General features: G+C 61.1%; 2 protein-coding genes across 6 annotated transcripts; one reads left to right on the forward strand and one right to left on the reverse strand.

Annotated features, from left to right (window-relative positions):
* Positions 1-327: 327 nt before the first annotated feature.
* Positions 328-14,721, reverse strand: FBXW5 (F-box and WD repeat domain containing 5). Of its 5 annotated transcripts, none has more exons than XM_071766515.1 (9): positions 14,555-14,721; positions 12,928-13,141; positions 10,052-10,209; positions 8,373-8,547; positions 7,586-7,734; positions 5,637-6,114; positions 3,301-3,448; positions 2,578-2,790; positions 328-2,168 (listed from the first exon to the last, which is right to left on the reverse strand). In XM_071766515.1, the coding sequence occupies exons 1-9, from the start codon at positions 14,705-14,707 to the stop codon at positions 1,922-1,924; spliced, it is 1,935 nt and encodes a 644-aa protein (XP_071622616.1). In that variant the 5' UTR covers positions 14,708-14,721; the 3' UTR covers positions 328-1,921. The 5 variants fall into 5 exon arrangements, with proteins under 5 accessions (XP_071622616.1, XP_071622614.1, XP_071622617.1 ...); XM_071766513.1 differs by lacking the exon at positions 14,555-14,721 and adding an exon at positions 13,765-13,979; XM_071766516.1 differs by lacking the exon at positions 14,555-14,721 and adding an exon at positions 13,324-13,416.
* Positions 14,722-19,540: 4,819 nt separating this feature from the next.
* On the forward strand, positions 19,541-22,298 carry LOC139806496 (lipocalin-like). The gene is made up of 8 exons (XM_071766160.1): positions 19,541-19,655; positions 19,686-19,804; positions 20,778-20,917; positions 21,069-21,145; positions 21,282-21,395; positions 21,627-21,728; positions 21,874-21,899; positions 22,141-22,298. Exons 2-7 carry the CDS (start codon positions 19,706-19,708, stop codon positions 21,897-21,899), a joined length of 558 nt encoding a protein of 185 aa, XP_071622261.1. The 5' UTR covers positions 19,541-19,655; positions 19,686-19,705; the 3' UTR covers positions 22,141-22,298.
* The last annotated feature ends 37 nt before the right edge of the window (positions 22,299-22,335 follow it).

Here is a 22,335-nt window from a genome sequence, read left to right on the forward strand (position 1 = left end):
CAGCCCTACAGGGGGTGGGAGAGGAGCTGGGGCAGCATCACCTTGGGGTGAGGAGTTATTTCTGTGCTGGGGAGGGGTCTGCACTGTGGTTCTTTGGGGATCACCCAGCCCTGTCCTGGCTGCAGGGAACAGGCACAGCTCCCTGGGGAGCTGGAGAGCAGCAGGAAGAGCACATCCACCCTGTTACATGCCTGGTGCTGTCCCTTCTGGAGGGGAAAGAGGACTTGGGGCATTCTCTGCCTCTCCTGTTTCTGACCAGCAGTGCCCCCACCCTGTGCCCCTCCTGGTGACAGAAGAGCATTCAGAAACAACCTCACCTTGCAGAGCTGATTGAGCAGGATGTTTATTCAATGCTGTAGTGAAGAGCAAAACTCAGTACAAACATAAAACCCTCGGTGCCTTGCTCACTACTGCCCAAGCCACGGGGGAGTTCACAATCTTAGGGTAGAGGGAGGAAGGCAGAGGCTGTTCCTCTGCTGTGTGACTGGGCAGAGCTGGATGCAGAGCCTGTGCTCCCCTCTTTCTGGCAGTCGTGTGACAGAAAACCTGAGTACAGGGGTTTTGGACAAAGCCACAGCAGGGTACAGATCCCCCTGCCCCGGGCTGCAGGGGCTGCTAAAGCCATCAGTGCATGTCAGGACAGGATCTGCCACCCCTGTTGGGTTTATTTGCAACCTGAGGCAATGAGTGGCACAGACAACTGTCCCTGCTGCTCCTGGCAGAGTCCCAGATGCCTCCTCCAGCCCCTGCTTGACCCCCAGAGTGAGAGCCCAGCTCCCAGCAGTGACCACAGCTCCTGGGCTCAGCACCAGCCCCAGCCATCCTGGCCAAGTCAATTCTGGGTACTTGCTGGAGAAAAAAAGCTTTAGGGACAGAGTAAATCACTTCAAGTGAGGCAGCTCCCCAGTGGGGGATCACCCAGCCCCTGGCAAGCTGGCCTGGGTGGGAGGAAGCTTATTCACTGTCCCTTCAGGCAGAGGAGGGCAGCATCCCTGACACCCAGGGGTGACAACCACAGCCACCCACGGGCACCTGCACCCCCTCAGGGAGAACTTACCCAGAGAACCTAAAGTGCCACAGCTGGAGCAGAATGAGAGGGAGGGGACCCTGATCCCAACACTCATCCTCACAGCTGCCCCTTGGGAAAGGGCAGCAGGAAATCCCCCCAGGACATCCCTACCCCTGCCACACCTCACCCCAGTGCTGCCACACAGACAAAGCCACCACGATGTCACCACCAGCCCTCCCTCATCTCATTTTTGCAAACTGGTGGTACCAACACACAGCTGCCAACACGAGGCATCAACAAGGCTGCTCTTGCATCCCTGGGGCCACCCAAAATGCCAGCCAGGCCCCCCAGCCCTGCCTCCCCTCTGGCTGATCCCCCCTTTTGGAGCCACGACATGGGGTGGGAGGAGGCACTCAGCACACCCAGTTGCCTGTGGAGGTTTGGGACAAACAACAAAACTACTGGATCAGAAGAGTCCTGCAGTAAGGCAGCACAGCACTGTGCTGTGGTTTCTGCCCAGCACTCTGCAGCTCTTGGTGAGGGCACCACGTCCCTGGCTCACACAGTACCAATGCTGGAGACACACCTTGGTCTGCTTTTGGTGACCAAAGCTCACCCAGAGCAAGCTGTGACCAAGTAGCAGCGTTCGTGAGAAGCTGTGAGGAGCCCATCCTGCAGTGACCAGCTAGGGCTGCTGCCTGCCAGGCCCAGAAGAGCCCTTCAGCTCTTCCATTCTGCCTTGGAAGCAGAAGCTCCAAGGACGAAGCGATTCCTGCTGCCAGGGTTCCTCCCGGCTCAGCAGGTTGGATCCGTGTGCCCAGAGCTCATCTCTGTTGTGCAGGGCTCAAAGCTCTGCAAGCTCTAGAGGAGGTGGCTGCAGTGAGGAAGCTGCAGGAGCAGGTGGACCTGGGTTCAGCTCTTCTGGTTCAGGAGCCAGGAGAAGAGCAGTTTCCTGGGCCGGGGCTTCCTGGCCTGCTGGGCACGCACGGCACGGGGGGAACGCCAGACCTTGATGGTGGCATCATCACTGGCTGTCAGGAGCAGCTCCTGCTCCACTGGGCTGAATGCCACCGAGTTCACCACGTTGTCATGCTGCAGCTTGGCCAGACAGATGTTGTAGTGCCTGTCCCAGATGTAGCCATGGCGATCCTCTGCCCCACTGCAGTGGATAAGATACCAGGAAGGATGTCACCCCACACCCCCAAACCTGATGTTCCCACCCCTTCTCCTTCCATGCACCTGAAAGCAGAGAGTGCCCCAGCCTATGGGCCAGAGGCCCAGGCTCTGCCTGCAACCCCATCACCCAGCCAGGCCAACTCCCTCGGGGCCCCAGGAGCTGTTTGAGGAGCCCCTTCAACTTGCCCCACAACCCCAAAGATTTGTCACCTGCTGCCAAACACACCACAGCCCCAGATTTTCCCCCCCTCCTCACCAATTTCCTAGCAGGACCAGGGCAGACAGCATCTCCACACCCTGCCTCTTTCCAAACCTCCCTTCCAGCACCCAGCTGACCCCAAAGCCCCATGGGGTGTGGGGGTCAGGATCCTGCCCACCCCACTGCCAGGCACCTCGCTACGAAGTCCCTGCTGACATCCAGGAAGATGAAGAAGCATTCCTCGTTGGGGGTGTAGGCCCGGTGTGCTCTCAGGGCCCTTTTCACCTCCTTCATGGTCTTCAGGTCAAACACGTGCAGGTCGATCTCCTCAGCAATGGGGGGTGGCTGCATGGGGTCAGAGATGACACAGTCCCGGGGCCAGGCACGGCTGTTCACGTAGAGGTACCTGGGGAGGGGAGCAGAGGGGTCACCCTGCACCTCCCTGCATGCAGCAAAGCCCAAGGAGCTGTAAACACACAGGGCAGGGAGCAAGAGCTTTCCTGCTGACTAAAATCCAGGCTGAAACACTGGAGCGTGGTGCTCAAATACTTTCTGCCCCTTTTGGAAAGGAAAGGGCCACCTTTGGGGCTAGGTCAAGCCTCTTTAATGCAGTTAAACCCAATTTTAGGGGTGGCAGTGTACTCATCTGCCTCAGGAACAAAACCCTCTGATGTGAGCAGCTCCTTGACCCTCCTGCTCCTCCTACCCTGAACCAGGCTGGGCAGCAAGAGGGATAAAAGTGTCCCTGTAAGCTCAGAGGAGCTCAGGCCCTACAGGTGCCATCAGCAGTAAGACAGAAATGGGATGTGAAAAAGCAGAGTACCCTGTGTCACCCACTGCTCCTGTTCCTCCCCAAAGCCCCAGAGCAGGTGTCACCCACTCCCCTGGGTCAGCACTGTCACCCTCCCATGCTCACCTGTGGTCAGGGGACAGCCCCATGCCAATGATGTGCCCGTGGATGTCGATGACGTGGTCGAGGGAGTCGAAGAACTCATCCGAGCGCCTCTCCTCCCCCAGCACAGGCCCAGCTGTTGTCATCTGGTGAGGCAGGATCCTTTTAATCCCTTGGGGACAGAAAGCAGAATCAGGTGGTTCTGCAGGATGCAGACAGCAGAGCTGGTGGAAGTCCCCAGGCCATTCCCTTAGTGCTGGTCTGAAAGGAGAACTGGGTGTGCTGGCTGAGGCCCAGGACAGGGCTGCTGGCCCTGCAAGGCTCCTTCAAGCTCTCCCAAGGGGTAATCCTGGCCAGGACACTGCCCTGGGGACATCCAGCCCCAGCCAGGGAGCTGCCCAGCACTCAGCTGCCACCCTGTCTGGTGCAGCCTCACCCCCAGCCCAGCTCCAGGTACCTCCAGCACAAGGAAGCTGCACTGGCCTGGGACACACTCTGGTTGCAGGAAGGTTTTTCCCCTCAATTCATCTTTGGGTTGGGTGACATCCAGCCTGGAGAAGGCCCAGCAGGGTTTTCCCCTGCCCTGCCAAGTGTAGGTGGGGGATCACCCCCAGGTAAGTTCAGGAATAGGGGTTTAAACTCAAACTGGGCTCAAGTCCTTCACAGCTTTTGAACTTTCTGACTCAGGCAAACACATGGAATGGGTCCAGACCTCCCCTCCTCCAACTCCAGAGGTCCCAAACAAACCATCCATGGCAGCTTCCTGGAGGGTTCCTATGGACCTCAGCAGCTCTTGGGCACACATGGGCTTAATCTTCCAAGAGGAGCTGGAAATATGGCCCATCCTGTTGCCTCCCAGTGAAATGCTGCTAAACACCCCTGGTTTCAGCCTTTCCAAGGCAGGGGAGACACCAACACTGCACCTTGAGTCCAAGACCCTTCCCAACATCACTGCCTCTGAGCCCAGGCTGCTCAGGACCTTCCCTCTCCCACCCAATGGGCACTGCCTGACACCATCCTGTGCCTCCTCCCTGCAGCACCAAGCTCAGCCCCAGGCAGCTTCACCCAGGATTCCCACAGGAGCTGGAAGGACACTGCTGAAGGTGAGACCACAGGGATGGCACCAGCTCCCACAGCAGCCCCAGCCTGGCAAGAGGTGAGTGCCACAGAGTCCCAGTGCCAGCCCCTCAGGGGACAGCAGCTTCCACACAGAGCCCATGGACAAACCTCCTGTTTTGTAATGATTGAGGGCTGGGAGAGCAGCCAAGCCAAGAGCCAGGCTGTGCTGTGGGCACTGGCTGCCCCACTGGCACTCACCAGAGTTCAGAGGCACCAAATCCCACTGCCCCTGGACCATCCCCAGCTCTGCCACAGCCTGCATGGCCCTAGGGGCAGCCAGGCTCAGAGGGCTGAGCCAGGGCAGGCCCAAAGTCCACCCTGCAGCCCTGGCCATGAGGAGGGAGCACAGCCACCCTCTCCAGGTTGCCAGAGTTGCCTCTCTCTGCCTCACTGGGCTGTACTGGTGCAGGACTGACAGGAAGGTTGGCAGAGCCTGCGGCAGCAACACGAGGCTGTAATTGTGCAAGGAGCAAAAGAACAGAGACTGTCTGGAGTCACAGAAGAGTCCTCTTGCCTGCAGCAGCTCTCCTTCCCACCCCACACTTCTCCTCATCTGTCTAGTCCTTTCCATCAAGGCTTTTACAGAAGCAGCCAAGCTTCCTCCTTCTGCTCGTCACAGATCTGCTGAGCCCCCAGGCTCTGCTGGTTTCAGTGCCCCAAAACCCAGACCCAGATGAGCAAGAGATGTCCCAGCCCAGGAGCAAGACAGAGGCAGAGCCTGCAGGAACTGCTTGGCACCAGCCTGGCATGGACACACCTGCTGGAGGGGCTCAGCACCCACCATGAGGCCCCTTCAGCACCAACCCAGGGAGCTGGGGGAGGGCAGGCAGGGCTGTGTCTAAGAGCTGATGTGATGCCAGGCTGCTCCCCCTGACCCCACCCCAGGAGAAGGGGGCTGCAGCCCTTCCCCACACCCTGATCAGGGCAATCACTGCCCACCCCCTTGTGCTCAGCTCCTGCCTGATGTCCTCAAGTCAGAAGTCCCTTCTTGATCATCTCCTCAGCCCTCATCTTTCTTGTTTGGCCAAGCACAAAGTCTGGCAGCAACACAACACCCCTCAGGGGTGCACCTGTGGGCTTTGACCCCCTTCAGTGATGGGGTCACCTCAAGAGCCTCCCCTGTCAGGTCCAGCAGCCTGAGCAAAGCAGCAACTCCCTCTCCCCCAGCAGGCAGAAAATACCCCAAAGCTTTTCTGACTCCCCCAAGCCCGGGGGGAGGCCCAGGCTCTGAGCAGCCTTACCTATCTGGTGTGGGGAGTAGGTGAGGCATCCTGTGGTGAAGATTAAATACTTTGTCTTGCTGTTGCTCTCCGTGGGGAGCAGGTTGAGCTCTGGGGGTTTAGTTCTGTTACGTACAAACAGCTCAGCCACCTTTGTCTCCAGCTCTGTCTCAGTCATGGCAGGTCTGACACCCTCCATGATGTCATCAAACAACTGCTGCAGCCCAGGCTCTGCCCTCACACCCCTCTCAGCTGGCAGCTCCTGGACCGCTGGTTCTGGAGCTTGTCTGGGCCTGACCTCCTCTTCCTCACTGTCACTGCCAAGATCAAAGACTGGGCAGGTGGAGGAAGCAGCCAGCTGCTCCTCGTAGTCCAGGAGCAGGTCTGGGGAGTCGTAGCGGCTGCAGTCAGCAACCATCACGGTCCGGATGGTGCTGGCATTCAGGTTCTGGATTTTGAACAGTCTCTTCACCACGTTGACATTCTCAGACTCAATGCCCTGCAAGGAGAAGGGAGAAGTGAGCAGGAACCACCTCATGTTCACCCCCACGGCTCAAACTGAGAGGAGGGTTGGGGGAGGGCAGGCAGGGCTGTGTCTAAGAGCTGATGTGATGCCAGGCTGCTCCCCCTGACCCCACCCCAGGGGAATGGGGCTGCAGCCCTTCCTCACACCCTGATCAGGGCAATCACTGCCCACATCCTTGTGCTCAGCTCCTGCCTGATGTCCTCAAGTCAGAAGTCCCTTCTTGATCATCTCCTCAGCCCTCATCTGTCTTGTTTGGCCAAGCACAAAGTCTGGCAGCAACACAACACCCCTCAGGGGAGCACCTGTGGGCTGTGACCCCCTTCAGTGATGGGGTCAAAGAGAGCAAGAGATAAGCAAGAGATCACCTTGCACAGAGGACACCAGCCCAGGCACCAAGCTTCAGTCACAGGCAACAGGGTCCTGCAGGCAGAGCTGGGAGCCCCACGGGCAGCCCTGCAGCCACCCCCCCTGCAGCTGATCAGCTGCTTGGCACTTGGCAAGAATTTCAGGAGCAGGCTCTGGGCACAGCATGCAGTGCCATCCCTCTGGCCAAGCAGCAGGGGAGGTGCTCCTGAAGGATGCCTGCAGCATCAGGAATAGCTGGAAAGCTGCTCCCAGACACACACTGAAGGCCTCTTCCTGCTGAACTGCTCTGGCAGCTGTGGCTGTGCCCCCCAACAGCCTGGCCAAAGGGGTTGCTCCTTCCTTTGGAGATGGAAGAGTTAATGGTGCAGTGTCAGCACAGCACAGAGGGCTGGTGATGGGAAGGGTCTCTGCTGCCAGAGCACTTCACCCAGGGCCAGCACCCATCATTCACGTTGAGAAAGACAAAACACCAGGACATGGAAGTTGTCAGACAGAGGCAAAACACAGAAAAGGGCCAGGTCTGAGCAGCACAAGTGCCCAAGCAGCCAGGCCAGCTCATGCTGCTCTCCAGGTCTCAGCACAGCAGACAGGACCTGGCCCATGGGCATGACAGGGCTGGGCTCAGCCCACTGGCTCCTCCAGCTCCTGGACACAACACCTGGAGCTCCAGCTGGGAGAGCAGCCACTGCCTGGACATGAGAGAGCACAGCTGCCCCAGGCCCAGCTCCACAGTGCCAAGGGCTTCAGCAGCCCCACTGTGGTTCCACCTCCCTCCTCTTGAGCAACACGTGCTCCAGGGCACTGCAGTCAAATCCTCATCCCAATTAATGGGGCAAGAGTTAATTGAGGGTGGTGATGGGACACCACAGTGGGCACCTTGGTGTTGTACCAAGGGTGGAGAAACCTCATGCATGGTTTGCCTTGAGCTTAGGCTCCTGAGGGCAAGGCAGAGGAGACAAACAGGGAGGACAGGGCCACCTGTCCCCTTTCTGCCTCTTCCTCCTCCTCCTCCTCCAGAGCACTTCCTCCCCCAGCTGGGAGCTGCACTGCCCGTGGAGCTGGAACACAGGGACCTCACCTGGAAAGCATTGTTGAGCCAGAGCACAGAGCAGGACGTTATCCTCCCGATCCGGTGCAGATTCCCAGATATCAGGTTGGTTTCATTCAGCCAGCAGCCAAACACATCATAGGGCTTGTTCCTCACCCTGGAGAGCAGAGTGAAGTTCTCTGGAAGGGAGAGGAAGGAAACCTGAGTGGGGTGATGGCTCACAATTACAAGCTGGGTACAGAGTGGGGTGGAGAGCAGCCCCGAAGAGAAGGATTTGGGGTGCTGACTGAGAAGGATCCCAACATCAGGCAGCCCAGAAACCCAACACTGTCCTAGGATGCATCAAGAGGAGTGTGGATCAGGAGAGGGGATTCTCCCCCTCTGCTCTGCTGAGACCCCACCTCAAATACTGCATCCCTCAGTGTGTGGCAGAGGGGGACTGTGGCACAGTGACAGTGACCAGTTGGGATGTGGCAGTGTCACCAAACTGCACTGGGAGAGGGGCAGCAGGGAGATGCCTCCTGAGGCCTCAGGATGGGGCTGTCCCCATCTGAGCCAGAAAAGGTGGGTCCAGGACACGAGTAGGTAACAGGTAACACTTGTCACTGGGAACAGAAGTGAGAATAAACAGATGTCACCCTGCCCTTGGGTGACAACAGAGTGGCCCAGGCAGAGCTAAGGCTGTTCACAAGGTTTTCCCTCCAGAACTGTGACTGGGAGCCCTTTGCTTGTTCTGCCTTCTTGCCATGCAGCTGAGGAGGGGAACCAGCACCCACCACTGCCCCCCTCCCAGCAAGGAGGTGAGGGTGGCACCCACCCATGCTGATGACAGCAATCTCTCCTGAGGAGGAGTTGTGAGGCCCCACAAAGACCCCAGACACCAGGAGGAGGGAGTCATCAGAGTTGAACTGGGAGAACTGTGTGTAGCTCCAGTTGTAGGGCCTCATGTTGGAGCTGTGCTGCAGGGAGATGTCCAGCTCATTGCTCCAGATCTGCAGACAGATGGACAAAGAGTCAGGAAGCTGCCGAGAAGCCTGAGAGCAGTTCTGCTTCATCTGTTCCCAGGCATTCACCAGGGCAGGAAAAAAAAAGAAATCCAACATAGAAGATCCTATTTCCCTGCCTCCCTGCCCCATCTCCCTGTCAGCCCCCTACAGAAAGTGGCCAGCAGCTCTGACCAGTGGCCAGCAGCTCTGACCAGTGGCCAGCAGCTCTGACCAGTGGCCAGCAGCTCTGACCAGTGGCCAGCAGCTCTGACAGGTGACCAGCAGCTCTGACAGGTGACCAGCAGCTCTGACAGGTGACCAGCAGCTCTGACAGGTGACCAGCAGCTCTGACAGGTGACCAGCAGCTCTGACCAGTGGCCAGCAGCTCTGACAGGTGACCAGCAGCTCTGACAGGTGACCAGCAGCTCTGACAGGTGACCAGCAGCTCTGACAGGTGACCAGCAGCTCTGACAGGTGACCAGCAGCTCTGACCAGTGGCCAGCAGCTCTGACCAGTGGCCAGCAGCTCTGACCAGTGGCCAGCAGCTCTGACAGGTGACCAGCAGCTCTGACCAGTGGCCAGCAGCTCTGACCAGTGGCCAGCAGCTCTGACCAGTGGCCAGCAGCTCTGACCAGTGGCCAGCAGCTCTGACCAGTGGCCAGCAGCTCTGACCAGTGGCCAGCAGCTCTGACCAGTGGCCAGCAGCTCTGACAAGTGGCCAGCAGCTCTGACCAGTGGCCAGCAGCTCTGACCAGTGGCCAGCAGCTCTGACCAGTGGCCAGCAGCTCTGACCAGTGGCCAGCAGCTCTGACCAGTGGCCAGCAGCACTGACCAGTGGCCAGCAGCACTGACAAGTGGCCAGCAGCTCTGGCCAGTGGCCAGCAGCCAGGAGGGGCTCAGGCAGGGACTGGCAGTGCCACAGATGGATTTGTCTGCACAGTCAGAGAGGTTTCTCCCAGGATAACTGCTCATTAATTCCTGCAGATCATTATCTCTGTTCTATATTATTTCTGTTGGATCCCCCCAGTCCAATGGGACTGATTTGGGCCCAGAGAGCAGGCAGAGCCAGGCAAGTGGACCTGGAAGCCACAGCCCTCAAGGCTCTGTGTGCAGGACTCATCAGTTCTGGAGCTTTGAGAACAGCACCTGCAGGAACTGCCCAAGTGTCCTCTCCAACCAGACTCTTTTCCTTGGAGCCCAGGGACAGGACAAGGGGAATGAGCTGGAACACAGAAATTCCAGCTGAACAGGGGGGAAAACTCTGCTGTGAGGGTGACAGCACTGGCACAGGCTGCACAGAGAGGTTGTGGAGACACTGAAACCCTGCCTGGACAGCACCCTGCAATGTGCTGTAGCTGCATCTGCTCCAGCAGGGGACAAAATGATCTCCAGAGATCACCCAGTTCACACTTCCAAACCCCACCATGCTTTTTGCTCTCCTTTGGCAGACACTCAGCCCCACTAAACCTGAGCTGGGGGGGGTGGGAGGGGGAGGGAGGGGCTGCTTTACCTTGACTGTGCAGTCTTTGGAGCATGATGCAAACAAAGAGCCAGAGTGGGAGAAGCTGAGGTGCAAAACCTGGTCATTGTGCTCCTTCAGGGCCTGCACCTCCACGCAGGGGATGGTGTCATAGAGCCTCTGGAACTCCTCATACCAGGAGACAGCAGCTGTGAGACACGAGCAGGGACATGGGACAGGAGTGTAAGGGGAGGGAAGTGACAGAATTGGCCCAAACACAGAATTCAGACTTTAACAAAGCTGCATGGCTGCTGCAAGCTGTGCCAGGAGCAGCCCCGTGGCTCCAGCTGTGCTCATGTTTCTCTCAGTAGCTTCCCCACTCCCACACACAATCTTTTCTTCCAGCAAACACACAGCTCCACAGGATGCCACCACGTTGTAAACCAGTGCAGCCAGTGCAGGAGACATCAGCAGCACAGCTGAGAGGGAGCAGACAAAAAGCTTTGCTCTGCAGAACTGCAGCAGCACGCAGACAAACCTGTCAGGTGACAGGAGGGGAGCTGCTCCCCAGGGCAGGTGGCTCCACTCCCATTACCTTGTCTAGCACAGAATTAATAAATGTGTGCTAGAGAGAAAGGGTATGAGAGCAGGGGAAAAAAAAAAGAAAAAAAAAAAGATCTCTGTGAGAAAAGAGATTTAGAGAACTCCCAACTGGGAAGAGAGGAGCTGGGAGCAGAAATCACATTGATTGATGGCCAATAAAAAGACAAATAAAGAAGATTCTGAGTGCAGGGACAGGAAGGCAGCCAGCAGACCTCCTGCAGCAGCAAATCTCAAGGATGCAAAGAGGATCAGACATGGATATGGATAAGGGCCAATTTTCCTGGTTATGCTGAACAGGACTGAAGGGTTTTGTGGAACTTGCTGCAGGCCAGGAGGCACCAGGAGGCACCAGGAGGCACCAGGAGGCACCAGGAGGCACCAGGAGGCAGGGAGCAGCTTGCTGCCAGGACACCCCTCTGCCCCTCACTGCTGGGACACTTCATCCCCCTTTGGCTCTCCCTGTTCCAGCTCATCTGATTGGGAAGCAGCCTGGACAGATCCCATCCAGCCAGGGAATCCCCAAATTGTCCCTGACAAACCCCACTGGATATCATTCCCTAAAGCACAGATGGTCAGGAATTACCCCAGAGTCTGCTTAGCACAGCAGCCCCTCAGCTCCCACCCCCTGCCCCATGGCCCAGGGGCTCAGCTCAGGGGGAGCCCCAAAGCTTCTGAGTTACACGGAGTGCTCAGCCCCAAATAGTGCTAAAAACCAGGGCTGGCAGCTCCCTAACCCTCCAGGAGGCTGGAAATGATGGAGCTTGGTCAAAAACTCCAGATAAATCCTACAGACAACATTCCCAACCCCGTGGAGCTCCTTGGGGCTGTGCAAATGAAGTGACACAGCCCAAGTCACCCCCATCCACACCCCACATCCTCTCAGAGCCCCTCTGAGCTGGTGTTTCCCCACTGCTCATCCTTGGTGGCTCTTCCCATCCTGCTGGGGCAACTGCAGCTCCAGGTCAAGGAGCCAATTCCCTCCAGTGGGAGCCCTGCACCCCTCCTTGGGAGGAGGATGGGGCAGAGCCCTGTGCCATGTGCCAGGAATGGCTCCCCAGGCTCCCAGAGGGCCCTGCCATGGCCCATGGATTGTCCCAGGACCTCATGGATTGTCCCAAGGGTGTCACCAAACTGCACCCAGCCCCAGACACTCAGCAGGGAACCACTGGTACCACTGGTGCTGGTGCCACTGTCAGGCTGGGCTGAGGGGTGATTTTTTTCTCTGCAAGATCCACCCCCAGCTGTGATCACAGAAGGGCTCAGCTCCTGCCCCCAGCACCTGCAGGATGACACAGCCACACACACACCTCACCTCACCACATCCCCCACCAGGCTGCAGCCCTGGGGAAACCTCTGATCAGGTAATTGGGACCTGCAGCTCTTCCCAGTCGGGATGAGGAAGGGCCAGAGCCCAAAGCACAGCCCAGCTGGAAGGTGCTGATCAGGAAAAGCCAGCACAGAGTCCCCCCGGGCTGGCTGGCAGCAGAGCTGGTGACTCACTGCGTCTCCTGGGGATGTCCCTCAGCAGCTGGGCTCTGCAGCACCTGCCCAGAGAGAGCTCACACACCTCCTCTCTGCCAGAGAACACGGGAGCTGAGCCACATCCAGCTCCCTGATGCCCCTTCCTGAAGGGTTTGGGCAGTGCCAGAGCCTTTGGGGGGGGCCAAGCCAAGCCTGAGGAGTGCTCCCTGATAGAGTGTGGTGGCTCCAGGAGACACCAACAGGGAAAAGCTGGAGCAGCAGAAGAGAGGAAGGGGGGAAAGAGAGGGGGGGAAAGAGAGGGGGGGAAAGAGAGGGGGGGAAAGAGAGGGGGGGAAAGAGAGGGGGGGAAAGAGAGGGGGGGAAAGAGAGGGGGGGAAAGAGAGGGGGGGAAAGAGAGGGGGGGAAAGAGAGGGGGGGAAAGAGAGGGGGGGAAAGAGAGGGGGGGAAAGAGAGGGGGGGAAAGAGAGGGGGGGAAAGAGAGGGGGGGAAAGAGAGGGGGGGAAAGAGAGGGGGGGAAAGAGAGGGGGGGAAAGAGAGGGGGGGAAAGAGAGGGGGGGAAAGAGAAGGGGGGAAAGAGAAGGGGGGAAAGAGAGGGGGGGAAAGAGAGGGGGGGAAAGAGAGGGGGGGAAAGAGAGGGGGGGAAAGAGAGGGGGGGAAGAGAGGGGGGGAAGAGAGGGGGGGAAGAGAGAGGGGGAAGAGAGAGGGGGAAAGAATTTTCCCTCCTTGGCTCCCCGAGCCCTGGGGGGCCAGAAGCACCGGGTCCGAGCAGCCCCCAGCCCTCTGCGACCTCCCCGTCCCGCAGCAGCCCCGCAGCAGCCCCGCAGCCCTTGCCCATGCCGCACCTGGGTGCCGGGGCACCTCCCGGGAGACGCGGTAGTAGCGGTAGAAAAGCTCCTTCCAGAGGAATTCGTCTCGGGCCACGGCTCGCCACTGCTGGCAGACCAGCCCCGCCGCCAGCACGTCTACGTGGTCCAGGTAGAGGAAGATCTCGTAGAGGACGCTGTCCGGGAGGAGGGGGCCGCCGCCCGCCTCCATCGTGTCATTCTGCCGCCGCGCCTGCAACCGAACGCCGATCAGGCCCGGACCGGCCCGCGGGCCCGCACCGCCGGCCCCTCGCCCGCCCCGGAGGGCCCGCGGCCGCCGCAGGAATGGGGTTGGGGGGGTACAAGCGGCTCGGGCCCCGCAGAACCCCCGGTCCGGTCCGGCCCGGTCCCGTCCGGTCCCCTCCCCACCGGCACCTCGGCGGCTCCGTTGCCCCCGCCCGGCGCTTCCGGCCCGGCCGCGGGGCCGCTCTGGGCTCCCCTCTCGGTGGTTCCCCCGCCCTGCGCCAATCACCGCCCCGCTCCCCGCCCCAGACCTGACGCATCCATCCCCGAGCTGCCCTGAGCGCCAGGCGCGATCTGACGAGCGCTGCGCCATCGCTCCGCAACCCGGGGCTCCGCCCCCACTCGCGTCACCGGGACCCCCGGGACCCCCGGGATCGGGCCCCGCAACCCCCGATGTCCCCCGTGTCCCCGCAGCCCCCCATGTCCCCGCAACCCCCGATGTCCCCCGTGTCCCCGCAGCCCCCCATGTCCCCGCAACCCCCGATGTCCCCCATGTCCCCGAAGCTCCTGCTGTCCCCGATGTCCCCGCACCCCCTGATGTCCCCGATGTTCCCGCAGCTCCCATGTCCGCACCCCCTGATGTCCCCACAGCTCCCGATGTCCCCCATGTTCCCGCAGCTCCCGTTGTCCCCGATGTCCCCGCACCTCCTGATGTCCCTGCAGCCCCCGCAGCCCCCGATGTCCCCGCACCCCCCATGTCCCTGCACCCCCCGATGTCCCCCATGTCCCCGCAGCTCCCGCCTCGAGCCGGGCCCACCGCCACCCGCAGCCCCCGGTCCGACCCGCCGGACCTGTCCCCGTCCCTGTCCCCGTCCCTGTCCCTGACCCCATCCCTGACCCCATCCCTGTCCCCGTTCCTCCCTCCCGGCAGCATTCCCACCCTCCTGGCCCCGCCGCTTCCCGGCAGTGTCCCCATGGCGTCCCCGGGCACCCAACTGCTCCTCGCCCTGCTCCTCACGGTCCCCCCGGCGTGGGGACAGGGGCGGCGGCAGCGGCCACCCCGTCCCCAGAGTCCTTTGGAGGCGGTGGGGGCTCAGGAGGGGCTCAGCCTCTCTCAGGTGAGGGTTCGGGGGGTGCTGGGGATACCCTTGGGGCTGGGACACTGCCAGGGGAGCCTCAGTCTGTCCCTGCCTGGCTGTCACCCTGTCCCCCCATCCCATCTCCTTCCTGTCCTTCTCCGGGAATGAGAGCCCGGGACATCGGGGGATGCCTCAGACACCCCCTCCCCTGCTCCCCTCTGTCCCCGTGTCCCCCCCGTGCTCTGCCACTTGTCCCCTGGGGTCACACCGAGGGCTCTGGGCAGAGCTGCCAAGGTTGGGGTGCTCGGGGCAGGGGTGGGGGGGTGACACCCCGGGGTGCTGACCTGTTGGGAGGTGATCCCGCTGTCCTTGCAGCTGGCAGGGAAGTGGTTCCTGGTGGGAATGGCCTCATCCTGCAGGGACCTGGCGGAGCAGAGCCACCGGCTGCAGGCCACCACGGTGACAGTGACCGTCCCCGATGGACACAGCATGGACATCAGCACCTTCAGGAAGCTGTGAGTGACACTGGGGACACAGACAGGGACAGGGACGCTGCTGGCAAGTCAGAGCAGGGACAGTGCCCTGAGCACGGGCCCCAAGGAGGTGTCCTGGGGCAGGAAAGTGGCTTGGGAATGTCCTCTGGGATGCTCTGTGGTGGAAGCCCTGGCCACGGTGGGCTGGCACCCTGGCACCCTGGCACCCTGGCACCCTGGCACCCTGGCACCCTGGCACCCACACGGCCACCAGCCTGGGGTGGGGGTGGTGGGGAGCAGCCAGGCTGGGGAAACTGAGGCACTGAGCGGGCTCTGTGGGGTGCTCAGCCAGGGATTGGCTCTCAGGGCCATCCCAGAGGAGTCTGGCAGAGGAGAGGGGGAGGTTCAGCACCCCCGTGGGGGGCTGTGGGGCTGAGCCAGGCTCTGAGCTGCAGGGAGGGGACAGGGACCACTTGGGTTCCACTTCTCTCTGTGTCTCCACGGGGTTTGGGACAGCTCTTTGCAGCATCTACACTGGGGAGCAAACAGATCCCAGGAAAACAGGAAAACAGGTCCTGGGGGGGTGAGTCCTGGCCCGGGGGGGCAGGCAGGGAGCCAGGGGGGGCAGATCCTGCCCTGATGCCTTTTCCTCTGCCCCTGCAGGGAGGGGATGTGCTGGGAGATCCGGCAGCGTTACCACCCTGCCCAGACCCCCGGGCACTTCTTCCTCAAGGGTGAGTGGTGGGGGGGGGGCTGCAGGGACAGTGGACTGGGAGCTCTTGGTAGCACTGGTGCTGGTGCTCTCCTCCCATTATGTCTCAAAGTGTCCCCACACCAAATGCCACCACGGGGAACACTGGGGGATGGTGCCCTCTGGCACAGCCCGGTGTCCCCTGAGCCTGCACCTGCTCTGTGCCTGATTTTCACCCCTTGTACATGGTGAAATGAGGCACTGGGATGGTACTGGGGCCAGGCAGGGCTAACCAGGGTTAACGGGGTCTCCCCCAGGCCGTGGCTATGGCAATAAGGTGGATGTGGTGGTGGCTGAGACAGACCACAGCAGCTATGCCATCCTCTGCTACCAGAAGGGACAGAGCATCTCAGTCAAGCTCTATGGTAGGTTGGTGCCTGGGGTCTGGGATGACAGAGGGGTAGGACACCCCTGCTGGGCTCAGGGGATGCCAGAAGCAGGGGTGGGACATCCCCATGGGGTCCTGTCCCCACATGGGGGGGGATGGACAGGGCAGTTCCTCCCCAAACGCTGTGGGGGGAAAAGAGGTAACAACCAACCTCTCGGAGCCAAAAGCCCCCTTGGCCCTGAGTTTTGCTGCAGGGGGCACCGGGGGGGTTTTGGGGCAGAGCTGAAGGCCACTGACAGTGTCACCCTCTCCTCACAGGACGGAGCAGCCAGGTCAGCAATGCTGTGGTGGAGAAGTTTGAGCAGCGTGTCAGGGCTGTGGGGCTGAGTGAGGATGTAACCTACTATTTCCCCATATACGGTGGGTGGCACAGAGTCCCCCAGGAGCAGGGGCACCCACAGCCTGTGCTGTGCCCAGGAAGGGCCTGGGGCTGGGGCTGGGGGTGTCCCCTTCAGAGTGGGGAGGGGGAGGCACAGGCACTGGGGTTGGAGCAGCTTGTGGCCCCGTGTCACCCACAGCAGGGCCATCTGTGGGGTCTGTCCCCATGCTGTGGCCACCCCAGGGACAAGGCTGTAAGGACAGGGCTGTGTCCCACAGTGTCCCTGGGGTGCTGAGTGCCCCAGCAGGATGACCACCCCAGGTTCTCTCTTGCAGGGTTTTGCAACTCTGCAGATGAGTTTCACATCCTCGATGGTGAGTTGTGGATCCCAGGAGGTGCTCTGGGATCTTAGGCACAATGTGGGTTTCTCCTGCCCTGGCTGTGGGGTGGGCACCTTTACTGGGGTGAGTGCTGGTCTGGGATGAGGTGTTCTGGGACAGGGACACCCTGGGGTCAGGGCTGGGAACAGATTTATCACTTCTGGATGGTGCTTTGGGAGGCAGAGGAAGGTTTCCAGCTCTGGTGGGGGGCTCAGACTTCTCCCCAGCCCCTTGGCATTTCCCTTCCCTTCCAGAAATGAAACTGTAGGTGCAGAGAGTCCACATGAAGTCCACAGAGCATCATCAGCCACCCACAGCCACGCAGGACACAGCTGGAATTTACTGCTGCCTCCCAGCCCTGTGGAACTCACCAGCTCCTCCAGCTGCCCCTGTCCTGTGCCCCCACAGCTTTGGGACATCCCAGTGCCCTGCAGAGCCAGCAGCACCCCAATAAACACCTTGTAGAGGGTCTGTGTCCAGGAAAGTCACCCCTCGAGGCCAGTGCTGCTTCCACCCCTGGATTGCCCCAGCATCCTGTGCCCCCTCCTCCTCACCTTAACCTCACCACAACTATGGGATAAGGAGGCAGCAGTCACAGTGCTCCTGATTTCCTTTCGGGTTGTCTGGTTGGTGAGTGAGGGAAAGTCCCAAGCACTCAGCATGGTCTGGGGAAAACCCCAAGTGCCTGGGGGGCTGTAGGGATCAGCACAGGAGCAGAACCTTCCCCCAGGACAAGGTAGGAGATTCCAGAGGAGGAAACTTGAGCCTCGTGGAAGTCCTGCTTCATGTCACAGGGCTTTTGGAGCTGTGAGACATCCCATTCCCTGAAACAGCCCCTTCTCCTGACCACATTCCCCAAGGGCCAAACCCCTGCTTGTGAGGGCTTCCCAAAGGCAGAAACCCCCTTTGCATGCTCTGAGCAGGGGGCAGGAGCTGCAGGGGTTTGGGGTTTGGTGCAGGCAGGGCAGAGGGGCTGCACCACTCACCCTGGAGCTGCAGCCCCTGGCAGGACCCCTCTTTGTGTCCTTTCTGTCCAGCCCGGCTGAGCTCAGGGATCTCGGGGATGCTTTGGATGTCTGGGGCAGGTTCCCTGGGGCAGGCTGGAAGGGGGGGGGGGGGAGGGTGTGAGGAGCAGCCCCCTGCCCAGCCCCCTGCCACATCCCTCTGCCTGCCAGGACGGGGTTTTGCAATCCTGGCGGGAACTGGTAACACATGTTTTTTATCAGGGAATTATGCAAGGGACAGTCAGGAACCGCACGTGACGGGGCCACAGCCACCCCCTTCCTGCTGCCCACGTGCAGGGACGTGTGTCTGGATGTGCCCCCAGAACCCCCAGGTTCTCTGTGCCCAGCAGAATCGGGATGCTCTTGGGTTGTGGGTCCCGCTCACTCTTGGCCCTGCACCCCCAAAGCAGCTGGAGGGTGGGGGGAGCTCTGCTGGGTGGGGAGGGGAGAGCCCTGACCCCCTGCCCAGCTCAGCCCAGTTTGTTTTTACCTGGTGTGAGCCCATTCCTGGGCTACAAACACCCAGCTTGTGCCAAGGGTCTGTGCCCAGGCACCTCTGTGACCCACAGCCCGGGTACATCCATCCTGTCCCTGTCCCCCCAGCCCCGGCAGCCTGCCCCACACCACGGCTGCTGCCCCCCTGCTCCTGAGCTTGCACCCAACTTTGCCACAACCACCAGGAGCCCAGACACCTCCTGGGCACCCCCTCCTGTCAGCAAGGAGGGAATTGTGAACACCTGGAGTGGCTTTGTGTCCCTGCAGTGGTACCCATGGGTCCCCTGTCCCTCTGCAGAGTCTGCTCCCAGCATCCTGCACCCTGAGGGTGGGCTCAGACTGGGGTTAAGCCCCCAGCCCAGCATGTGGGGGGGCACCAAGCTGGGCTCTCGTGATGCTGGGTTCTTCCTGGCTCAGCTTTTGTTTTGTTTTAATAAATCCGTGTAGCTGGGGCTGGCCGGGCCCCCGGTGCAGGGTGTGGGGGGGCAGGGGGGGCACGCAGCAGGGAGAGGGGAAGGGAATGTGCTGGGGCAGGGAAAGGGGGGGATGGGGGGGCTGCCATAGGAGAAATCCAGCTGTTGTGAAAACAGGCTCCTTACGTAAGGAGCTTTGGCAGGGCTGTGCCGTGGGGAGAGCCAGCAAACAGCCAGCCCTGCCCCAAAACCCTGCCAGAACCAGGGGTGCTGCTGCCCACACCCACCCAGCCCCCAGCCCTCACCCTGTGGGTGTTCAGGGTGTCCCCAGATTAAGGGGGGACAGCTCAGCACCCACCGGTGACCTCAAAGCAAGAGGGAGGAGGTCTCCCAGCCCCTTCTTGGCATGGGGTACTAAGTGGCATCGGGGAGGGTGGGGGGGATGAAGCATTTGGGGTCCCCCAGGGAGACAGACATCAGGGCTGCCCAAGCTGGGGTCTGCCTCCCCACACCCCCAGCCCCAAATCTCAGTGGGATCCATCCCTGCAGGTGGCAGTGCCAGCTGAGACCTCTCCTCAGGTGATGCAGGGATGTGGGGCAGAGCCAGGCGGGTGCTCCTGCAGGACCCCCTGCAGATGCCCACAGGCCACACGGATTGGATCAGGACCTGGCAGGCACTTGAGGTTCTCCCACTTTATTTGCCCCTCTCTGAGCCCGAGCCAGACTGTCCCACAAGGATGGGGCAGCCAGCAAACCCTGACCCCAGCTCCTGGGCCCCTTCCCGTGCCCACCCTGGCCCCAGCTCAGCTCTGGGACAGCCGTCGTGCTGGCTGTGAGCTGGGTCGGGTGTTTTTTTGTTTGGGTTTTTTTCGATTTTTTTTTTTTCTTTTTTTTTGCTGTCGAGCCTTTTGGCACCCCAAAGCAAACATCTCGTATCAACAGGAGGGAGATGTTTTCAGGTTTCCCCCGCCTGCCCTTTGGCTTGGGCACTCGCCCCTGCCTCTCACTTGCATAACAGCGCGGGGGGGAGGCCGAGATGGCCCCCGGGGGCCACCGCACCGCCGGCCCATAAATAGGGGCTCGACGGGATCTGCGGCACTGCGGGACTGACTGCCCCATCGACTCGACTCGGCTCGGCTCGGCTCGGCTCGGCTCGGCTCGGCTCGGCTCGGCTCGGCTCGGCTCGGCTCGGCTCGGCTCGGCTCGGCTCGGCTCGGCTCGGTCGGTTCGGTTCGGTTCGGTTCGGTTCGGTTCGGTTCGGTTCGGCAGGACATGCACTCCACGCTGCTCAGCGTTCTGGGGCTGACGCTCCTCGGGGCACTGCAGGCTCAGGATGACATCCCCGTGCAAAGCGACTTCCAGCAGGACAAGGTGACCCAGCCCCGACAGCATCCCCTGCCTGGGGGTTCCGGGGTGCTTCGGGGGATTCTCGCCCTGCGAGTGGGCAGGGATGATGTCACGGGTGGGTTTGGGGAGCCCTGGGCTCGGTGGCTCCAGGGGGGGGGATGCAGGAGCCCGTGGGGCTGGACCACCTCCTGTGCCACGGGGTGGGTGAAGAGGCACGGGGGGTTTTATAGGGGGACTGAGTTTGAGAAGCAGCACAAAGATGGGCCACAGACCCCCCTCTCGCCCCCTTGGACCCCATCCGCCTCCAACCCAGGGTCTCCCAAAAATAAAAGTGGCTGAGCTGGGTGCTCCCCACACCCCTCTGTCCTCCCAGCCTTGGGTGCTGGTATGGTCAGGGTGCTGGCACTTCCCTTCCTCCCCCCATGGAGGGCAGGACCCAGGGCAGGACAGCCACTGTCTGCCTGCATCTTGGGGTCCTGACCCCCCCAGCATGGTGGGGACCACGCTGCCCACTCCTCTTGAGAGTCCCTGGAGAGGTTCTGGGTAACAAAGCCACCCAGGAAGGTAACAGGAGATGGGATGTCCTGCAGGGATGGGATGGGGTGTCCTGCCAGGGGAGTCTGCCAGCTCCCCCTGGACTGCACTGAGCCTGGGATGAGCCCTGCTGTCCCCAGGGTCCCAGCCTGTCCCTGGAGATGCAAGTGACATCTCAGAGCCAGGTGGTCCTCTCACCCCCTCTTGATCTTGGGGTGAAATGATAGAAAACACCCTGAGTGCCCAGCAGTGAAGGGCTGACCTGGCCACTGGGTTTTGTGGGTGTGAGAGTTGCAGCAGCTCCTGGGGGAACCAGGACATGTCCCCTGTGACATTTTTCTGCCGTGGACATGGCCTGGCAGGGGAGGGGGAGGTGACCTGGGCAGGGTCTGGTGGGTGGCCAGGGGTTGAGGTGCAGGGTGTCCACCCGGATGGGAACTGAGTGGATGGAGCCTGTGTGCAGTTCACAGGGAGGTGGTACACGGTTGGCCTGGCCTCCAACTCCAACTGGTTCAAGGAGAAGAAGCACCTGATGAAGCTGTGCACCACAGACATCTCTGCCACTGCTGATGGGAACCTGGAAGTCATCTCCACCTACCCCAAGTACGGGCATGGTCAGGGGGTGGGTGAGCAGGGGGTGGTGAACAGGGGGTGCTCTCCCATCCCAGGGAGTGTTCTCCCATCCCAGGGGCTGGGGCAGTGGGCACTGGGGCATCCCCCCAACCCCCTGACATCCTGGTGCTCTGCTCCCCAGGGGTGATGAGTGTGTGAAAAGGAACAGCCTTTACACCAAGATGGAGCAGCCAGGGCAATTCAGCTACACCAGCCCCCGTGAGTGTCCAGCTCCCAGCTTGGCCTGCTGGTGGGGCAGCCCCTGACGTGCTCCTGGCCCCCAGCCCATCCCTGCTGGAGCTCCACAGGGCTGGCTCAGTGGCTGGAGCTGAACTGTGGTGCTCTCCCTCCCCAGGCTGGGGCAGCCAGCACGACATCCGTGTAGTGGAGACCAACTACAAGGAGTATGCCTTGGTGGCCTCCCAGATCTCCAAGAGCACTGGCTCCTCCACCATGGTGCTGCTCTACAGTATGTCTGCCCTGGGACCTCCATCCCACCCCCCCTGGGACCCCCTGGGGGATCCATCCCATGGGAGAAGTGCAGCAGCATCTCCCAAGCTGGGGTGACCCATGGGATGGCTGGGGCAGGACCCCCTTCCTGGTGAACTTGATCCCTGCTGGGCTGCCTGTGCCCTGGGGCAGGAATGCCACTCTGGGGAGGGTTTGGGGGGGCTGCCCTTCACCCTGCTCTTGGCTGCAGGCCGGACCAAGGAGCTGAGTCCTGAGCGCCTGGAGAGGTTCACCCAGTTCTCCAAGGAGCAGGGGCTGACGGATGAAGAGATCCTCATCCTGCCCTATACAGGTGAGAGCAGCCAGCTGGAGCAGCTTGGGGGGGGGGGGGCAGGGGGCCAGGGATGAGAGCCATGGCTCATCCCCACCTTTCTGTGGGGTCCCTAGGGGGGCAGTGGTCTCCTAACCCCTGATCTTCACTCTTCTTCCTCTTGCAGACAAATGCATGGTAGATGCTGCCTAGGTGAGTCCAGGCTTGGCTGGGGCTCAGACCAGGGTGGGAGGGCACTGGGGGTGCTCAGAGCCCCTCCACTGATCTCCCAGTCCCCTCCCAGTTCCCTCCTCTCACCCCCACTGAGGACCTTCCACCCAGTCCCCATGGGGTGTTTTTTGTCTTGCCCACCCACTTGGCGTGGGGCTGGTGGGGCCAATGTCCCCCTGTGTGTGTCCCAGTTCAGCCACTCTCACCTCCCTGTCTCTTCCAGGCAGATCCACCAGATGCTGCTGGCCGGAGCCCCAGGAACACCAGGAGCTGGTGGCTGCCCCATCCCATCCCATCCCATCCCCAGCACTGCAGCCTTTGCTCCCTGGCTTTGCTCCCCACACCTGTACCCCACTCCCCATTAAAGCCTCTATAAAACAAGTCCCCTGCCTATGTCTGCTGAGATGTCCCAGGGGGA

Source organism: Heliangelus exortis, chromosome 22 (assembly GCF_036169615.1).
Source record: "Heliangelus exortis chromosome 22, bHelExo1.hap1, whole genome shotgun sequence".
Classification (NCBI taxonomy): Eukaryota; Metazoa; Chordata; class Aves; order Apodiformes; family Trochilidae; genus Heliangelus; species Heliangelus exortis.